Raw genomic sequence first — 21,657 nt, 5'->3', positions numbered from 1 at the left:
TTTTAGTCTGGAGTTTAAGTCTGAACGTTCTTTAAGATTGAATAGTTTTCATTTTTGAAGGATTTGGTAAGATCCCAACATTTTTAACGTAACATGTGTGGATTCACAGGTTTATTCTTTGGACTGGACACCTGAGATGAACCAGATTGTCAGTGCATCTCACAAGACACACTCAGTTAGAAAGAAAAGTGATGGAAAAGGGAAAGACACAACCAAAGGGCCAATTGATAAAGTGCTGAAAATGCAATCGTTAGATCTTGAAAAGGTCAGACTTGTTATGAAAGTCATGTAGAGACAGCGCCGAATATGTTGAAATATAAAGGATGTGGGGTTCGCTGCACTATTTGCACAGTAAATTTCTTTTCTATATATATGATCGATTTCGATCATTTGTAAGATCATCATTCACTCTTCTCTCTAATAATAATCTTTCTATCAGTATTAAAAATTCCACGGGTATAAAATTTTGTCCTTATTTAAATTCCTGCGATACAATAAAATTCCAGTTCTATTTATAACAAGACTTTAATAATATGATTAGTTAAATTCTATTTTTATATACTAATATATATAAATGGGTATATCACTCTGCCCACCTGCACCAAACCAAACTCACACGCTCACAGGTTTATATATACTATTTATGTATAATTTAGATACTGAAAATGTGGGAGATTGGCACATTTCTCCATTAGAGTTACTCCACAGTGGTCCTTTGCTTGATTTTGATCTTCTTCCAGGATGTTGTTCTTCAATGGCTGCCTTGAGTTTACCGTCTCTACCAAATGTCCTTATCTCAGACACTTGTGGAGAAGCTTATGGTCTCTGTGAGTAACCAACTTGAACCGTAGATCTACATAGATAGTTCGTTGTTTGTCTCATATAGTTTTGTTCATCAATTTTCAGGTCAAAGCTGCAGAGCCTTTTCCTTCAATCGTCGCAGCATCTAAAACTATTGCAGTGGTTTCATCTGGATTGTGTGGAGATCACGGAGATGCCATACATTTGACAACAATAATGCTACCGATATCAATGAACATAAATTTTTCTCCAACTCTCTCTTTTTCATGTTACCACCACTCCATTATAAGAAGCTATCTAGAGATTTTGTTTCTGTCACCAGCTATCTAGAGATTTCATACTTCATAATAACTTTAAAAATTGAAAAATAATCTACATTTTCATCTTTTTAGTATATAGATCAAATCTATTAACGACACATTAATAATTGATGAAATATTTCTAATTATTTTCAATTGAACAAGTTCTTTTCAACAAACTTTCTTTGAACATATAATAATATAGTAATACGTAAAATATATTCAAAAATATATAGAATCTGAAAAAAAAAATAAGAGTAAGAGATGTAAAGTTTTTTTTGAACACGAGATTAAAAGGTACTTCCTACATTAGAAAAAAACAATAGTTTGTTCCCCAAAAGTATACATAAATTAACAAGAAATTAAAAAAACACAACTAATGACTAATATATAAGCAGAACAGAAATCTAATTAGAAATTCTGGAAAATGAAAAAAAATAGAAAATATACAAATGAAACGATAAAACATATAGTGAAAGTGCACAATATAGCTTGAATTTTTAAAATTTGTCAACGATTAATAATTGTGAAAATACATCATATCATTTTCATATATAAATTTCAAGCATACATAGAGAAAATCAAAAAGATTTAAAAGGGAAATCCATTTATGATATTGTTTTTAACGTTTATCAAACCAAAGACAGCAAAAATGAAAAATAGTGAATCTTACATAACTTTTTTTTCTTTTTAGTCACCAAACTGAAGTTTAGAAATTAATAAGAAAAAATGATGGATAAACAAATTAAATAAAGAACATAAAAAATAAACATTCCCAACATTTAAATAAAAAAACAGAAATATAAAAAAAATAAAAAACCAAAAAAAAAAAAAAAACCAAAAATAACAACTAAATAAAATATATATAAATACATAGGAAAAACTCATAAAAAAAAATATATTTTTATGATAATGCTTTCCACGTTAAATCTAACCAAACGGGGCCAGAGTTTAAAAGGAAAGTAGTGGATCTTTTGGAATTTTCTGTTTCTTATGGTGGCAACATTTAAGATAATGGAAATTAAAACAAACTCTTGGAAGACCGCAATCAAGAATTTGTATATAATCAAAACCAAGAGTTAAAACATAGTAGGAAAAATAAGCAAGAAAAAAATCAAACAATAAACTTGTGCTAGTGCATAAAAACTGTAGAACAATTGCAAAAGAAATGTGTGATACCAAGCACAATTTTAAGGCTATTACATCCTATCAAATACTAAAAACACATCCAGCTTCCTTACTGAATGAATAAAGAAAACAACGTGTTAAATCAAAACTCTGATAATACTAACATCTTCAGAAACAAACACGATAAAATTTACATGAAGATAAAAGTATAAACGTATTTTAGATAAGTCAAATGAAAATGGTTTAAGCAAAAATACACACTACTCTATTTTTACTTGAATATATAGGAAATAATCAATCACATATGAGGTTGTGTTTCTGGTAATCAAATAAACACAATACTAATGAATTGCGATAATTACAAATGAAACAATATAAGGATATCTATATGATAGAAAATCAAACGTTCCTTACGCGATGTCCCTATTATGAAGAACAAGACAAAGGGAATAATAGGATCTTTATAATGCCACCAAGAAGTTGCAAGTTCAATGATCTTGAAAGTAGATGCAGTGATTGTTTATATTACAAGCAAATAGATAAATTCTTGGAGACAGTTAACCCTTTATAGAACAGCCTCCATTTATGGATCCATTTCCGTTCTTCTCAATTTTCTATTCCAATGGTTTCAATTTTTAATAGTTTTGCTTTGTTGATCCCATTACAGACGGTGTTGAGTTTCCATTACTTTTTATAAGAAATGCAACATCAATTTGTTAATTATGAACTCTATGATTCTATGAACAAATCAATTTGATTGGAATGCTAAAAAATAAGATTATAAACAAACAAAAAAGTAAATGACAACAAAATTAAAATACGTATTTCAAACAGTGATCGTCTAAAAATACATTTCTTTTTTAATAACACCTACTTATTTTACGTTACACTTCCGTTATTTAACTCATCTTTTCAATAACATATTCAGCATACAGATAAACTGTTACTAAATGCAATCATCTAAACTCAATTTCATCATACAAACGATAATCATGCCAACCACATACTCAGCTTTGAGAGTCCAAAATATAACAAACCACAACTAGCCAGTCAATCATGGCTTAAAAACATACAACTAGAATACACGTAAACCGCATCTAACCTATATAATATGTTATACGTAGCAACCTATTAATATAAACACAAAACAACGAAATCAAACATAATTAGTTTTCGTATACACAATCCTTCTACACCCTAACATTCTTAAAACCATAAACGTTGTTATACACTTCTCTTGAAAATGCTAATATGAAATACACATAATGAATATATACAATAATATAATTATATATATGACACGAAAAGCATATCCCGCGATAAGCATAAGATCATTCTTTCGACGTATTTTCATTTTCATTTCTGTGAACATACTTCTTTACTAAGACCATAAATGAATTGTAAATTCACGTAAGAACAAAACATACGAACCGGCGCGTAGCGCCGGAATACCACTAGTTAACTAATATACTCAGGCACTGTTGGTATCATAACAATATTACCTTGCGTAACTGACTGCCGGTTTGAAGTACGAAGTCCAAAATATACGTTGCAATATCTGTACGAGTCCAAAATACGTCACTATTTCACCTAGCTGTAACAAATTCAACTTTTGATGGCCGGGAGCGTTGGGCCCAATAAGCATTTATTTTTCCACGTAAATTTTCCGAAAACCCTAATGTTCTGATCCTCATGCTGAAAATAACGATAGAAGAAAGGAGAGAGGGGATCTGATCTGATTTGGGGGCTTGCCACATCGACGAGGTTTGTTCAAAACTGTTTTTTTTTCTAATAAATGTTGGGTCCCTCCTAGATGGAGAGAACCAAGTGGGCAGACATAATAATAATCTCATGACCCTTTGCACTGTAGACTCACAATAATAGAGTTTAGAGAGAGAGACAAAAGAGAGAAAGGAGAAAAAGAGAGAGAAGGAGAAAACTCGTAAGGTGATTTCAAGACTGGATTTGGAGGGTCAAACGGATCCTGATCGGGCTGATTTTGTGGGAAGCTTCTTCAGTCAGTGGGTTAGAGGTTCACCGAAGGGATTTGGATTTCAACGGTTGGATCTTCTGTTGTCTGGGTTTTCTTGAAGCTGGTCGCCATAGTTCTTCAGCAGAGCAGTCTTGGGTGTTTGGTAAATCCAACGGTGAGATCTTCTCTTATTGAGCTGAAATTTGGCAGAGGTATTGTCGACTTGTTTATCTTGGATTTGTACGGTTGGATTAGTTTCTGGAAGCCGGAATCTTTGTGAGCTGAGGTCGTTTGGTTGCTGCCGGTTTTGAAGCTTTGTGTTGCTCTCTTGTTGTTGTTGTTTGTGTTGGAGATAGCTTTTGTAGCTAGATTCTGTGTTCTGTTCAGGCTGTTGAACAGGGAGGACGTGGTTGTACTCATACCATTTATATAGTGGATTTTTGAGTGGACTACGGTCCCGTGGGTTTTCTTCTCACATCGAGGAGGTTTTCCACGTAAAAATTGTGTGTCTCATTTAGTTATCGCAACTTTGATATCTTGCCATCGTCGAAGTATTTTCCTCACAGGTTCGCACAAGGTCAGGGGAACACGACCATTAGTATTTCCGCTGCGCCGTGTGACTTTCCCCAACAGAGTGGTATCAGAGCTTCTGGTTTTAGAGCTTTGGTTTTGATAACTTTGGGTTGTTATTTGCTTGTGTGAAAGATGGAAAATATGAGCAGGATGATAAGCTTGAATGGTGCTAACTATCATCTATGGAAGGGCAAGATGGAGGATTTGCTCTTTGTTAAAGAATTCCATGTTCCAGTCTTCGAGGAGCAGAAACCTGAGAAGAAGACGGATGAAGAGTGGAAGCTGCAGCATCGCCAAGTGTGTGGGTTGATGTGTAGGTAGATAGATAGATGTGTTGCATCATATTGAGACTGAGACGGATGCTCGTTCTTGTGGAAGAAGCTGGAGCAGTTATATGCTAGGAAGACCGGAAACAACAAGATGTACATGATCAAGAAGTTGATTGAGCTGAGGTATCAGGAGGGGACTCCGATGACAGATCACTTGAATGCGTTTCAGGGATTGCTCAACAAGTTGTCTGATATGGGCATCAAGTTTGATGATGAGATTCACGGTCTGTGGCTTCTCGGTACTTTACCGGACTCTTGGGAGGTTTTCAGGATGTCTCTTTGTAACTCCGCGTCGGAAGGTGTTATTTCGATGGATTCAGTGAAGAACAGTGTTCTTAATGAGGAAGCAAGAAGGCAGTCGAATGCTAGCAGTTCGCGTTCAGATGTCTTTGTTACTGAGTCAAGGGGGAGAAGTACAAGTAGAGATCCCAAGAGAGACAAGAACAGGAGCAGGAGCAAGTCTAATAGATTTGCTAATATGGAGTGCTACTTCTGTCATAAGAAAGGGCACATGAAGAAGGATTGCTGGAAGTTGAAAAACAAGCAGCAAGGAAATCAAGAAGAAAAGGTGGATCGGGTGACTCTCACCGAAGATCAGTTTCTCATTCTTCTTGAGGGTGATGCCATTAATGTCGCATGCCAGGACACCAGTTGGGTGATTGACAGTGGAGCTACTACTCATGCTACATCACAGCGGGATTTGTTTTCTACCTATACTACGGGTAATTATGGTTCTGTGAAGATGGGGAATGATGCGATGGCTCAGGTTGCTGGCATTGGTGATGTTTGCTTGGAGACTAGTCTTGGTACTAGGCTGGTGCTTAAGGATGTTAAGCATGTTCCTGATATTAGGATGAATCTGATATCGACGGGAAGACTTGATGATGAGGGTTATTTCAGTTTGCACGGTGGTGGTAAATGGAAGCTCTCTCGCGGTTCTTTGATTGTGGCTCGAGGTGAGAAGTCTTCATCTTTCTATTGGATGCAGGCTAAGGTCTCCAAAGATGTTGTTAATGCGGTGGAGAATGATAATGCCATGGAGTATGGCATAAGAGACTCGGTCACATGAGTGAGAAGGAATGGTTGTGTTGTCTAAGAATGAGGTGATTCCAGGAATCTCTGGTTTGCACCTACAGAAGTGTTCGCATTGCTTTGCGGGAAAACAACACAGGGTATCTTTCAAGTCTTCCGCACCTTCTAGGAAACCCGAGGTACTGGATTTGGTACACTCAGATGTGTGTGGTCCAATGAAGACAAGATCTCTTGGTGGCGCATCATATTATGTGACTTTTATTGATGATCATTCAAGGAAGTCGTGGGTATTTCCTATGAGGACGAAGGATCAGGTGCTGGGATATTTCAAGCACTTTGTGGCATTGGTTGAGAGACAAACGGGGAAGAAGCTGAAGTGTATCCGCAGTGATAATGGTGGAGAGTATCTTGGACCATTTGATGCTTATTGCAAAGAGCATGGAATAAGGCATCAGTTCACGCCACCTCATACTCCACAGTTGAATGGGTTGGCTGAAAGGATGAATCGAACGATTGTCGAGAGGATGAGATGTTTGATCTCACAGTCAGGCTTATCGATGACTTTCTGGGCAGAAGCTTTGAACACGGTGGTTCATGTGCTGAATTTGTCACCAAGTGCTCCATTGGATGGTGATGTTCCAGAGAGGGTTTGGACTGGTAAGGATGTTTCTTACAGTCACTTGAGGGTCTTTGGGTGTAAGGCATTTGTTCATATTCCCAAGGTTGATAGATCGAAGCTTGAGATGAAGTCGCGGCAGTGTGTGTTCATCGGTTATGGTCATGATGAGTTTGGGTACAGATTTTATGATCCCGTTGAGAGGAAGCTCGTAAGGAGCAGAGATGTTGTGTTTATGGAAGATCAAACGATTAAGGACATTGACAAGTCCAAAAAGCCAACTCAGATTTTTGAGGGTTTGATCGATACAGAGGCTACTCCTTCTACATCGGTTCACGGTGAGGTTGAGGTTGAGGTTCAGGATAATGCACCCAGTGCAGATGCTCCCGCACATGAAGATGGTAGTGGTGATCATGGTGACGATCATGGTGAGACACCAGCTGCTGAGAACCAACCTACTATTGTTAGAAGATCCGAGAGAGGTCTTAAACCGTCGACAAGGTATGATCCTAGTGAGTATGTATTACTTACTGATGGGGGAGAGCCTGAAAGCTATGATGAAGCTTTGGAGGATGAACACAAGGATAAGTGGTTTGGAGCCATGGATGAGGAGATGGATTCTTTTGAGGAGAACCATACTTTTGAGTTGGTGGAATTGCCTAAGGGCAAGAAGGCTCTGCTTAATAAGTGGGTGTACAGAATTAAGCATGAGGATGATAATTTGCCACCTCGACACAAGGCTAGATTGGTTGTGAAAGGCTACAGCCAAAAGAAGGGAATTGATTATGATGAAATCTTTTCTCCTGTTGTGAAGATGTCATCCATTCGGGTTGTACTTGGATTGGCAGCGAGCCTTGATCTAGAGGTTGAGCAAATGGACGTGAAGACTGCTTTCCTTCATGGTAATTTGGAGGAAGAGATCTACATGGAACAACCGGAAGGCTATGTGCAAAAGGGCAAAGAAAATTTGGTTTGCCGCTTGAAGAAAAGCCTTTATGGATTGAAGCAAGCACCAAGGCAGTGGTACATGAAGTTCAAGTCTGTTATGGGGAGCATGGTTATGCAGAGACTGATTCAGACCATTGTGTATTTGTGAAGGTTGTTCGGTGAGGATGATTTTATCATCTTGTTGCTGTATGTCGATGATATGTTGATTGTGGGCAGGAACATGGACAGAATTAAGGAGTTGAAAGAGCAGCTCAGTGAGTCCTTTGCCATGAAAGATATGGGTCCAGCGAAACAGATTCTTGGTATGAGAATTATTCGGGATAGAGGTGAGAAGCTGATTCACTTATCTCAGGAGAAGTACATTGAAAAAGTACTTAAGCGGTTTCACATGGACAAGTCTAAAGTGTTGAGTACTCCTCTTGCTCCACACTTAAGACTGAGCAGTCAACAAAGTCCGAAGACATATGCGGAGAAGGAAGATATGGCGAAGGTTCCGTATGCTTCTGCAGTGGGTAGTTTGATGTATGCCATGGTCTGTACAAGACCGGATTTAGCCTACGCCGTTGGAGTTGTCAGCAGGTTTCTCTCCAATCCGGGAAGAGAACATTGGAATGCTGTGAAGTGGATTTTGAGATATCTCAGAGGGACTTCTAATTTGAAGATTACATTGGAGGTAAGAAGTCATTGCTGTTGTCAGTTACACTGATTCTGACATGTCGGGAGATGCTGATTCTAGCAAATCTACTTCGGGTTACTTGGTAACATTTGCGGGTGGAGCTGTGGCATGGCAGTCAAGGTTGCAAAAGTGTGTTGCACTATCTACCACTGAGGCAGAGTTCATTGCTGCAGTTGAAGCTTGTAAAGAGCTTTTGTGGATGAAGAACTTCTGTGAAGAGATCGGTTTCAAGCAAGAAAAGTATGTGTTGCTTTGTGATAGTCAAAGCGCTATTTGTCTCGGGAAGAATTCTACATTTCATTCGAAGTCAAAACACATTCAGAGGAGGTATCATTGGATACGTGATGTGGTTGCTTCTAAGGAAGTGGAACTTGAGAAAGTTCATACGGATGATAATGGAGCTGATATGATGACGAAGTCATTACCGAGGGGGAAGCTTGAGGTATGCCGAGAGATAGCCGGAATGGCTGTTTCTTCCATCTAGTCGGAGGGGGAGTTTGTTGGGTCCCTCCTAGATGGAGAGAACCAAGTGGGCATGAGACATAATAATAATTCTCATGACCCTTTGCACTGTAGACTCACAATAATAGAGTTTAGAGAGAGAGACAAAAGAGAGAAAGGAGAAAAAGAGAGAGAAGGAGAAAACTCGTAAGGTGATTTCAAGACTGGATTTGGAGGTCAAACGGATCCTGATCGGGCTGATATTTTGTGGGAAGCTTCTTCAGTCAGTGGGTTAGAGGTTCACCGAAGGGATTTGGATTTCAACGGTTGGATCTTCTGTTGTCTGGGTTTTCTTGAAGCTGGTCGCCATAGTTCTTCAGCAGAGCAGTCTTGGGTGTTTGGTAAATCCAACGGTGAGATCTTCTCTTATTGAGCTGAAATTTGGCAGAGGTATTGTCGACTTGTTTATCTTGGATTTGTACGGTTGGATTAGTTTCTGGAAGCCGGAATCTTTGTGAGCTGAGGTCGTTTGTTTGCTGCCGGTTTGAAGCTTTGTGTTGCTCTCTTGTTGTTGTTGTTTGTGTTGGAGATAGCTCTTTGTAGCTAGATTCTCTGTTCTGTTCAGGCTGTTGAACAGGGAGGACGTGGGTTGTACTCATACCATTTATATAGTGGATTTTTGAGTGGACTACGGTCCCGTGGTTTTTCCTTCTCACATCGAGGAGGTTTTCCACGTAAAAATTGTGTGTCTCATTTAGTTATCGCAACTTTGATATCTTGCCATCGTCGAAGTATTTTCCTCACAGGTTCGCACAAGGTGAGGGGGAACACGACCATTAGTATTTCCGCTGCGCCGTGTGACTTTCCCCAACAATAAAAAGGGGGGTTCTTATGTTTGCAGCTTGTTTAGTTTAGTTTTAACCTTTGGATCTGGGTTATTTGGTTTGCATCAACTTTAAGTCTTAAAGACTTTGAATTGTACTTTGCCTAGTAGTTGGTCTCTAAGTACAAGTTTGGATCTTTGACATGCGAAACAAATATGTACGAAGAAATTTGAAACAATTTGAAAAAGAGATATGAATTAAGTTTCATAAGAAATTAAAGTTACTGTAAGTATTTATTATTATTTTTTTCAGAAAACTTTCGGAATTAAGGAAAATATAATTTCTAAGTTTAAAAAAAATTGGAAATCTATTTACCAAAAAGGTAAAATTCTGACAGTGACGCACTTTGGTAAAAGTAGATATTGTGACGTGCAGTTATAAAAAATAGATATTTTGAATTTGCAAATTGTCAGTAATTATATTTATCCAATTTTCTAGTTTTTTGTTGTTTCCAGTTACACATTCTCAGGAACTCGTTTTTGGTTAGCTACTTTTTGAGATTACATTATGGTATTATTATCTCTAAAGTTATAGTATTACTTTCGTTGGTAAAAAAAAAACATTATAGTAAACATTATCTCTAAGGCAGGAGGCTTTTGTAGTAAACTATCACTTAAATATTGAAACATGCACGGTTATAAAACATTATAGTATACGTCGCAATATCTGTACGAGTCCAAAATACGTCACTATCCAGAGTTCCATGGAAATCTCTTGCAAAGTTGAGATGTGTATGTAAGCTTTGGAATAGTCTTATTTTGGAAGAGAGACTCAACAAGAAGAATTGTCGTTTCACATGCACATCTATAGCGGTGAACATCGTTTTATACTATTAGACACTGGTCCTAAGATATCGGCCGTGGGCATCGAGGAGCAGCAAAACAACGTGGATGATCCTCCGTCTTTGATCGTCCAAGACTTTACCCTTACAAAAGTCCGACCATGCAAGACAAAGCTATGATTTTTACAAAGAAAGGTTTCAGCCCACAGATGACTTGCCATTCAGCTATGATGAGATGAATCCTATTGCACTAGAGATTTATAAAGGAGATAGGCTTTCGGTGTTGGAGCAATGTCACAAAACAAGGAAGATATGCATATGGGTGAAGCATTGGCTCATGCTTACTTCTTGGACCAAATTGGTGGTCGTGGACATACCAGAGTTTCCGCTTATATATCCACGTCTTACCCTCCTTTCTACAAATTATTATTTCGACAAAAACAATAGGCTTGTTATAACTTGTAATGATACTGACATGAAGGGTCTATCTATTATCCAAGTAATTAAAGCTAATGAAGGGGAATGTCGTTTCCCTTTTTTATGCAGCTACGTTCCTAGCGTAGTTAGGATTCCAGGGTTTTCTAAGCAAGACACAAGTCGGATTCGCTGGAGAAAACGTAGATTCAACTAGTTTGGGTATACATATATTTGTTGTTTCGTGTGATGATTCTTTCTGCTTGGGCTATTAAACTATGCATAGCATATATCCTTTCTTTTTATTTGAAAGTGTCAAAAACAAACCTAAAATTCCAATTTATTGTTAACCTACTCTATACGTGGAATATGTGATTTTGTTAACTTTACCTAATCTGTTTTTCCCTAGAAACAAAAATATTGGCTTATTAACCTTGATGCTTAATTACACAATCCATTTCTTAGAATTATAATACTCTTTTTCCTTCATATTTTCTCAAGTGCGCTCCTTAATTTAGATGCTTCTCATATTTTAGAAGTAACAAATAGTGAATGCTTTCACACTGGTTTAGGATTATTGACAAATGATATGAAAGAGATATGAGGTTAGTCTTGAGAAACAAGGCTGGACTTGAGAAAGAGATAAGAGGTTGGATTTGAGAAACAAAGCTGAACTTGAGAAACAAGGCTAAGGAGCTGGATTTTCAGGAATATAGTGGAGCTGGGCGAATTTAAACTCACAAGAAGCACCTAACAGTTGGAGAGTAAGGAGACAAGTTGGGTGAATTATTTATAATATTAGTCACATGATCTACTTAAGGATGGAAGAAGAAAAGGAAGGCTCCAAGACCGTTGAGGACTTGTCACTATCCATCGATCAAATTTCTATTCTTTATTCTTTTCTTAGTTTATGAGTTTCATATTTTATTCATTGTTGTAGCAAGGCATCTTGCCTTTAAATCTCTGTAACATGTTGCACATTATGGTTAAGGAAATAAATCATTCTTACTCTATCTCTTACTCTTGATTTCTCTTCTCACTCTCTCTCTTGTTCTTCACTTTGTTCTTCAATAACTTTCATGGTATCAGAGCTTTAAGCTCCTGATTACCTCAAATACTTCCGCAAGCTTACTCTATTCTCTCTGTCTCTTGATTCTCTGGTTTTATTTCACAAATTTCTCTACAGATTTCTTTTATCCAGTGGATAATAAATCTGAGTTCTTGAGTGTTCTTGAATATTTCTTCAAATTTTTTGGTTGTGCTCACTCTGTTATGTCTCTAATCTTATTTCTTGAGAGTTTATCTTGTTTCTAAGCATGAGATCTTTTAGTTCTAGAACTAATTTCTCTCAAATCCAGTTTTGAAATTTCAAAATATTCTTGGCGCCAGATTGAGAGAAATGGAACAGTACAAGCAATTCACATTCCAGTCACACTCAAGGGACCAGAAAGCTATATTACCTGGTCTAGGATGGCCAGGACAGCCCTTGGAGGTAGAGGTCTTTGGGAGCATGTCTCTTCAAGTTCAGCTGCAAAGCAAATCACCCAAGGAGAAGATGGCAAGGAGGTTGTAGTGGTAGATGAAGGCAAATGGGTTCAGGAAGATCTCATGGTGCTGTCTACCTTGCAAAGCTACGTAGCGATGGAGCTCGGTCGCTACGTAGCAACCGAGCGGAATGGACGTTTGGTCGCTACGTAGCGACTAAGCTTTGGCTCGAACTCGCGGTCGCTACGTAGCGACCGAGCGGAGCACGTGTTTGGTCACTGTGTAACGATCCTTCTCGACCACTTGTCCGATGATTCGCTTTTTCCGCAAACCTTTTCGTAAAGAAGAATCTATTTCGAAAAAGTATTTGTCGAAGAAGTTTTCTACGTTTTTTTCAAGTTTATTTATCCAAGTTTCCTATTATTTTAGTGTTTTCCATTTTTTTTCTTTTAACCGTCATCCATACTTGTATATATGTATGTTAAGGTTATAAACCATGCGTGCAATAAAGTTTTTGAAAAAGTATTTGTTGAAGAATTTTTCTTCTTTTTTTCTTCTTCGGGATTTGGACGTTAACTTCGTCGCAACCGTTTTGACCCCAACATTTTGTTGTCAAAAACTCTTCACCTGTGTTATCCACACTTCAAGATTTCTAAAATCCCAAGAGCGCCGTATCCAATTTCTGATTCTTTAGCTAAGACTGTAAGAGTTTTTCATAGAGAACTTTGTTTTCGATTATTCTCTTCTGATCTGGTTACTCAACCGATCTCAAGTTTGAGCAATAGAATAACCGTTTGTTGTAAACAACAAAATTTAAAATATATTTGACCTATACCGTTCCGTAGGTCAAATATATCAATCCGTAACCTACACCTATCATGAGGTAAAGTTGTATGATATGTGTGCCCGATTGTATCAATATATGTGTATTTGATTGTATGAATGGTAAAGTTGGATTAGACTTTTTTTTAGCTAATTAGACTTGTATTATTGATATGATATAACAAAGGTCCTCGAGCAGGGAGAAATCGACAAATCTAGGATATACGATACTCATTCTGTATCTAGATGAATTGGAATGTAAAAAAAAACTATTAATGCAAACTTTTCATTACTGTTATACAAACTAATAAATATACATGAAACACACAAGACATCATGCTAGAGGTGTCCAATCCGGATATCGGTTCTTTTTTCGGTATTTCAGTTTATAAAAAATATCTACCATATTAAAACCATAGCTACTCTAGTTTGGTTCGGTTTATATACCGTCGGTTTTTGGTTTATTCGGTTTTATACCAAAAAGTTATACATATTTTTATCTTTTATAATATTTATGAATTTTACTTTATATGAATAGATATCGACTTTAGTATGACACAAAAATATTTTTGTTTTTAAATACACTATTTATTCATTTTTAATATTAAAATAATTATTAAACATATTAAGTTAATAATAATAGTAGTTTTATAGGATAAAATAAGAAAAATTAGTAATATTAAATAACTAAATATTAGCACATATATTTGTCAAAAAAATTTAAAATTATTTTTTTAACTTGATAAAATGAAAATTTTACTTTTAACTTAAAATAAAAAATTAATAAAATAAATTATGTATCTATTATTAATTATATTATATAATTTACATATACGTATACTAGTATATTTTAATTGATCGATTTATTTGGTTTGATCGGTTTATATACCAAATCATACCATATATTTCAGTTTTTTAATTTAACATCAGTTCGGTTTTTAAATAGACTATTTTTGTTCATTTTTTTAATAATTAAAATACTTAGTAAACATATTATGTTAATAATAATAGTAGTTTTATAGGATAAAATAAGAAAAATAGTAATATTAAATAACTAAATATTAGCACATATATTTGTCAACAAAAAATTAAAAATTATTTTTTTGACTTGATAAAAATGAAAATTTTACTTTTAAATTAAAATAAAATATTAAAAATAGATTATGTATATATTATTAATTATATTATACTACATTTGTTTCATATTATGTGTCATTTTAGATTTGTGCACACAGATTAATAAAACATTTAATTTTGCATATTTCATATAAAAAAACATCATTACTCATACATCTAACTATATTTCAACCAATAGAAAATAAACTGGAAAATAAAATTAATAAATTCTGCATTGAAATGCTAAAACGACACTTATTTTGCAATGAAATTGTTTTTCTACAACGACACTTATATAAAACGGAAAGAGTATAATTTACATATACGTATACTACTATATTTTAATTGATTGATTTATTTGGTTTGATCGGTTTATGTACCAAATCATACCATATATTTCAGTTTTTTTTTTAAATTTAACATCCGTTCAATGTATTACCATATTCAAACACTTTCTCTATTTTAGTTCGGTTCGGTTTTAATTGGTTCGTTTTTACTGGATTGAATACGTCGATCCTCCTTACAGTACATCGCAGTCTTGATACGCATCACGTGGTTATCATACAAAATTTGAGGTATTGGCCTCAGACCCCTTCTCACAATTAACCTTTTTTTTAAAAAATTAATTGTGAGAAGGGTCTTAAGGCCAACTGTCAATTTTGTACGATAACCACGTGATGCGTATCAAGACTGCGATGTATGTAAGGAGGATCGACGTATCAATCAGTAAAAACGAACCAATAAACCGAACCGAACTAAATAGAGAAAGTGTTTGAATATGGTTATACATGAACGGATGAAATTTTAAAAAAAAAACTGAAAGATATGGTATGATGAGGGCATAAACCGATCAAACCAAATAAATCAATCAATTAAAATATAGTAGTATACGTATGTAAATTATACTCTTTCCGTTTTATATAGTGTCGTTGTAGAAAAACAATTTCATTGCAAAAATAAGTGTCGTTTTAGCATTTCAATGCAGAATTTATTAATTTTATTTTCCAGTTATTTTTCTATTGGTTGAAATATAGTTAGATGTATGAGTAATGATGTTTTTTATATGAAATATGCAAAATTAAATGTTTTATTAATCTGTGTGCACAAATCTAAAATGACACATAATATGAAAAATGTAGTATAATATAATTAATAATATATACATAATCTATTTATTAATATTTTATTTAATTTAAAAGTAAAATTTTCATTTTATCAAGTCAAAAAAATAATTTTTAATTTTTGTTGACAAATATATGTGCTATATTTAGTTATTTAATATTACCATTTTTCTTATTTTATCCTATTAAAACTACTATTATTATTAACATAATATGTTACTAATTATTTTAATTATTAAAAATGAACAAAAATAGTCTATTAAAAACCGAACTGATGTTAAATTAAAAAAAAACTGAATATATGGTATGATTTGGTATATAAACCGATCAAACCAAATAAATCGATCAATTAAAATATACTAGTATACATATATGTAAATTATATAAATAATTAATAATAGATACATAATTTATTTATTAATTTTTATTTTAAGTTAAAAGTAAAATTTTCATTTTATCAAGTTAAAAAAAAATAATTTTAAATTTTTTTGACAAATATATGTGCTAATATTTAGTTATTTAATATTACTAATTTTTCTTATTTTATCCTATAAAACTACTATTATTATTAACTAATATGTTTAATAATTATTTTAAATATTAAAAAATGAATAAAAATAGTGTATTTAAAAACAAAATATTTTTGTGTCATACTAAAGTCGATATCTAATCATATAAAGTAAATTCATAAAATATTATAAAAGATAAAAATATGTATAACTTTTTGGTATAAAACCGAATAAACCAAAAACCGACGGTATATAAACCGAACCAAACTAGAGTAGCTATGGTTTTAATATGGTAGATATTTTTATAAACTGAAATACCGAAAAAAAAAGAACCGATATCCGGATTGGACACCTCTAGCATGATGTCTTGTGTGTTTCATGTATTTATTAGTTTGTATAACAGTAATGAAAAGTTTGCATTAATAGTTTTTTTTTACATTCCAATTCATCTAGATACAGAATGAGTATCGTATATCCTAGATTTGTCGATTTCTCCCTGCTCGAGGACCTTTGTTATATCATATCAATAATACAAGTCTAATTAGCTAAAAAAAGTCTAATCCAACTTTACCATTCATACAATCAAATACACATATATTGATACAATCGGGCACACATATCATACAACTTTACCTCATGATAGGTGTAGGTTACGGATTGATATATTTGACCTACGGAATGGTATAGGTCAAATATATTTTAAATTTTGTTGTTTACAACAAACGGTTATTCTATGCTCAAACTTGAGATCGGTGAGTAACCAGATCAGAAGAGAATAATCGGTAAAACAAAGTTCTCTATGAAAAACTCTTACAGTCTTAGCTAAAGAATCAGAAATTGGATACGGCGCTCTTGGGATTTAGAAATCTTGAAGTGTGGATAACACAGGTGAAGAGTTTTTGACAACAAAATGTTGGGGTCAAAAACGGTTGCGACGAAGTTAACGTCCAAATCCGAAGAAAGAAAAAAAAGAAGAAAAATTCTTCAACAAATACTTTTTCAAAAACTTTATTGCACGCATGGTTTATAACCTTAACATACATATATATAAGTATGGATGACGGTTAAAAGAAAAAAAAATGTAAAACACTAAAATAATAGGAAACTTGGATAAATAAACTTGAAAAAAAAACGTAGAAAACTTCTTCGACAAATACTTTTTCGAAATAGATTCTTCTTTACGAAAAGGTTTGCGGAAGAAACGCGAATCATCGGACAAGTGGTCGAGAAGGATCGTTACACAGTGACCAAACACGTGCTCCGCTCGGTCGCTACGTAGCGACCGAGTTCGAGCCAAAGCTTAGTCGCTACGTAGCGACCAAACGTCCATTCCGCTCGGTTGCTACGTAGCGACCGAGCTCCATCGCTACGTAGCTTTGCAAGGTAGACAGCACCATGAGATCTTCTGAACCATTTGCCTTCATCTACCACTACAACCTCCTTGCCATCTTCTCCTTGGGTGATTTGCTTTGCAGCTGAACTTGAAGAGACATGCTCCCAAAGACCTCTACCTCCAAGGGCTGTCCTGGCCATCCTAGACCAGGTAATATAGCTTTCTGGTCCCTTGAGTGTGACTGGAATGTGAATTGCTTTGTACTGTTCCATTTCTCTCAATCTGGCGCCAAGAATATTTTGAAATTTCAAAACTGGATTTGAGAAAAATTAGTTCTAGAACTGAGAGATCTCAAGCTTAGAAACAAGATAAACTCTCAAGAAATAAGATTAGAGACATAACAGAGTGAGCACAGCCAAAAAAATTTGAAGAAAATATTCAAGAACACTCAAGAACACTCAAGAACTCAGATTTATTATCCACTGGATAAAAGAAATCTGTAGAGAAATTTGTGAAATAAACCAGAGAATCAAGAGACAGAGAGAAATAGAGTAAGCTTGCGGAAGTATATTGAGGTAATCAGGAGCTTAAAGCTCTGATACCATGAAAGTTATTGAAGAACAAAGTGAAGAACAAGAGAGAGAGTGAGAAGAGAAATCAAGAGTAAGAGAGATAGAGTAAAGAAGGATTTATTTCCTTAACCATAATGTGCAACATGTTACAGAGATTTAAAGGCAAGATGCCTTGCTACAACAATGAATAAAATATGAAACTCATAAACTAAGAAAAGAATAAAGAATAGAAATCTGATCGATGGATAGTGACAAGTCCTCAACGGTCTTGGAGCCTTCCTTTTCTTCTTCCATCCTTAAGTAGATCATGTGACTAATACTATAAATAATTCACCCAACTTGTCTCTTTACTCTCCAACTGTTAGGTGCTTCTTGTGAGTTTAATTCGCCCAGCTCCACTATGTTCCTGAAAATCCAGCTCCTTAGCCTTGTTTCTCAAGTTCAGCTTTGTTTCTCAAATCCAACCTCTTATCTCTTTCTCAAGTCCAGCCTTGTTTCTCAAGACTAACCTCATATCTCTTTCATATCATTTGTCAATAATCCTAAACCAGTGTGAAAGCATTCACTATTTGTTACTTCTAAAATATGAGAAGCATCTAAATTAAGGAGCGCACTTGAAAAATATGAAGGAAAAAGAGTAATTATAATTCTAAGAAATGGATTGTGTAATTAAGCATCAAGGTTAATAAGCCAATATTTTTTGTTTCTAGGGAAAAACAGATTAGGTAAAGTTAACAAAATCACATATTCCACGTATAGAGTAGGTTAACAATAAATTGGCAATTTTAGGTTTGTTTTTGACACTTTCAAATAAAAAGAAAGGATATATGCTATGCATAGTTTAATAGCCCAAGCAGAAAGAATCATCACACGAAACAACAAATATATGTATACCCAAACTAGTTGAATCTACGTTTTCTCCAGCGAATCCGACTTGTGTCTTGCTTCGAAAACCCTGGAACCCTAGCTAAGCTAGGAACGTAGCTGCATAAAAAAGAGAGAAACGACATTCCCTTCATTAGCTTTAATTACTTGGAATTCCTTGTCGTGATGACTTGATAATAGATAGACCCTCATGTCAGTATCATTACAAGTTATAACAAGCCTATTGTTTTGTCGAAATAATAATTTGTAGAAAGGAGGGTAAGACGTGGATATATAAGCGGAAACTCTGGTATGTCCACGACCACCAATTTGGTCCAAGAAGTAAGCATGAGCCAATGCTTCACCCATATGCATATCTTCCTTGTTTTGTGACATTGCTCCAACACCGAAAGCCTATCTCCTTTATAAATCTCTAGTGCAATAGGATTCATCTCATCATAGCTGAATGGCAAGTCATCTGTGGGCTGAAACCTTTCTTTGTAAAAATCATAGCTTTGTCTTGCATGGTCGGACTTTTGTAAGGGTAAAGTCTTGGACGATCAAAGACGGAGGATCATCCACGTTGTTTTGCTGCTCCTCGATGCCCACGGCCGATATCTTAGGACCAGTGTCTAATAGTATAAAACGATGTTCACCGCTATAGAGTGCATGTGAAACGACAAATTCTTCTTGTTGAGTCTCTCTTCCAAAATAAGACTATTCCAAAGCTTACATACACATCTCAACTTTGCAAGAGATTTCCATGGAACTCTGGATAGTGACGTATTTTGGACTCGTACAGATATTGCGACGTATACTATAATGTTTTATAACCGTGCATGTTTCAATATTTAAGTGATAGTTTACTACAAAAGCCTCCTGCCTTAGAGATAATGTTTACTATAATGTTTTTTTTTACCAACGAAAGTAATACTATAACTTTAGAGATAATAATACCATAATGTAAATCTCAAAAAGTAGCTAAACCAAAAACGAGTTCCTGAGAATGTGTAACTGGAAACAACAAAAAACTAGAAAATGGATAAATATAATTACTGACAATTTGCAAATAATATCTATTTTTTATAACTGCACGTCACAATATCTACTTTTACCAAAGTGCGTCACTGTCAGAATTTTACCTTTTTGGTAAATAGATTTCCAATTTTTTTAAACTTAGAAATTATATTTTCCTTAATTCCGAAAGTTTCTGAAAAAAATAATAAAACATATTACAGGTAACTTATTTCTATGAAACTTACTTCATATCTCTTTTTCAAATTGTTTCAAAATTTCTTCGTAATATTTGTTTCGCATGTCAAAAGATCCAAAATTGTACTTAGAGACCAAACTACTAGGCAAAGTACAATCAAAGTCTTTAAGAAACTTAAGTTGATGCAAACAATAACCAGATCCAAAAGGTTTTAAAAACTTAAACTAAAAACAAGCTGCAAACATAAGAAACCCCTTTTATTGTTGGGAAAGTCACACGGCGCAGCGGAAATACTAATGGTCGTGTTCCCCTGACCTTGTGCGAACCTGTGAGGAAAATACTTCGACGATGGCAAGATATCAAAGTTGCGATAACTAAATGAGACACACAATTTTTACGTGGAAAACCTCCTCGATGTGAGAAGGAAAAACCACGGGACCGTAGTCCACTCAAAAATCCACTATATAAATGGTATGAGTACAACCACGTCCTCCCTGTTCAACAGCCTGAACAGAACAGAGAATCTAGCTACAAAGAGCTATCTCCAACACAAACAACAACAACAAGAGAGCAACACAAAGCTTCAAAACCGGCAGCAAACAAACGACCTCAGCTCACAAAGATTCCGGCTTCCAGAAACTAATCCAACCGTACAAATCCAAGATAAACAAGTCGACAATACCTCTGCCAATTTCAGCTCAATAAGAGAAGATCTCACCGTTGGATTTACCAAACACCCAAGACTGCTCTGCTGAAGAACTATGGCGACCAGCTTCAAGAAAACCAGACAACAGAAGATCCAACCGTTGAAATCCAAATCCCTTCGGTGAACCTCTAACCCACTGACTGAAGAAGCTTCCCACAAAATATCAGCCCGATCAGGATCCGTTTGACCCTCCAAATCCAGTCTTGAAATCACCTTACGAGTTTTCTCCTTCTTCTCTTTTTCTCCTTTCTCTCTTTTGTCTCTCTCTCTAAACTCTATTATTGTGAGTCTACAGTGCAAAGGGTCATGGAATTATTATTATGTCTCATGCCCACTTGGTTCTCTCCATCTAGGAGGGACCCAACAAACTCCCCCTCCGACTAGATGGAAGAAACAGCCATTCCGGCTATCTCTCGGCATACCTCAAGCTTCCCCCTCGGTAATGACTTCGTCATCATATCAGCTCCATTATCATCCGTATGAACTTTCTCAAGTTCCACTTCCTTAGAAGCAACCACATCACGTATCCAATGATACCTCCTCTGAATGTGTTTTGACTTCGAATGAAATGTAGAATTCTTCCCGAGACAAATAGCGCTTTGACTATCACAAAGCAACACATACTTTTCTTGCTTGAAACCGATCTCTTCACAGAAGTTCTTCATCCACAAAAGCTCTTTACAAGCTTCAACTGCAGCAATGAACTCTGCCTCAGTGGTAGATAGTGCAACACACTTTTGCACCTTGACTGCCATGCCACAGCTCCACCCGCAAATGTTACCAAGTAACCCGAAGTAGATTTGCTAGAATCAGCATCTCCCGACATGTCAGAATCAGTGTAACTGACAAGCAATGACTTCTTACCTCCAAATGTAATCTTCAAATTAGAAGTCCCTCTGAGATATCTCAAAATCCACTTCACAGCATTCCAATGTTCTCTTCCCGGATTGGAGAGAAACCTGCTGACAACTCCAACGGCGTAGGCTAAATCCGGTCTTGTACAGACCATGGCATACATCAAA

General features: G+C 35.3%; 1 protein-coding gene, 1 long non-coding RNA gene and 1 pseudogene across 2 annotated transcripts; 2 read left to right on the top strand and 1 right to left on the bottom strand.

Annotated features, from left to right (window-relative positions):
* The first annotated feature begins 150 nt into the window (after positions 1-150).
* Positions 151-1,159, top strand: LOC125596630. Its single transcript, XR_007331165.1, has 3 exons — positions 151-265; positions 657-827; positions 907-1,159. It is a non-coding gene; the product is annotated as an uncharacterized LOC125596630 (long non-coding RNA).
* Positions 1,160-8,411: 7,252 nt separating this feature from the next.
* Positions 8,412-11,191, top strand: LOC125596632. Its single transcript, XM_048771714.1, has 2 exons — positions 8,412-8,816; positions 10,617-11,191. Exons 1-2 carry the CDS (start codon positions 8,412-8,414, stop codon positions 11,109-11,111), a joined length of 900 nt encoding a protein of 299 aa, XP_048627671.1. The 3' UTR covers positions 11,112-11,191.
* Positions 11,192-18,313: 7,122 nt separating this feature from the next.
* Positions 18,314-21,390, bottom strand: LOC125596631 (annotated as a pseudogene).
* Between the last annotated feature and the right edge of the window lie 267 nt (positions 21,391-21,657).

The sequence above is a fragment of the Brassica napus genome, unplaced genomic scaffold (assembly GCF_020379485.1).
Source record: "Brassica napus cultivar Da-Ae unplaced genomic scaffold, Da-Ae ScsIHWf_1252;HRSCAF=1787, whole genome shotgun sequence".
NCBI classification, from domain to species: domain Eukaryota; kingdom Viridiplantae; phylum Streptophyta; class Magnoliopsida; order Brassicales; family Brassicaceae; genus Brassica; species Brassica napus.
Note: the sequence above shows the minus strand (reverse complement) of the source record. Positions and strands in the feature narration are given on the sequence as shown.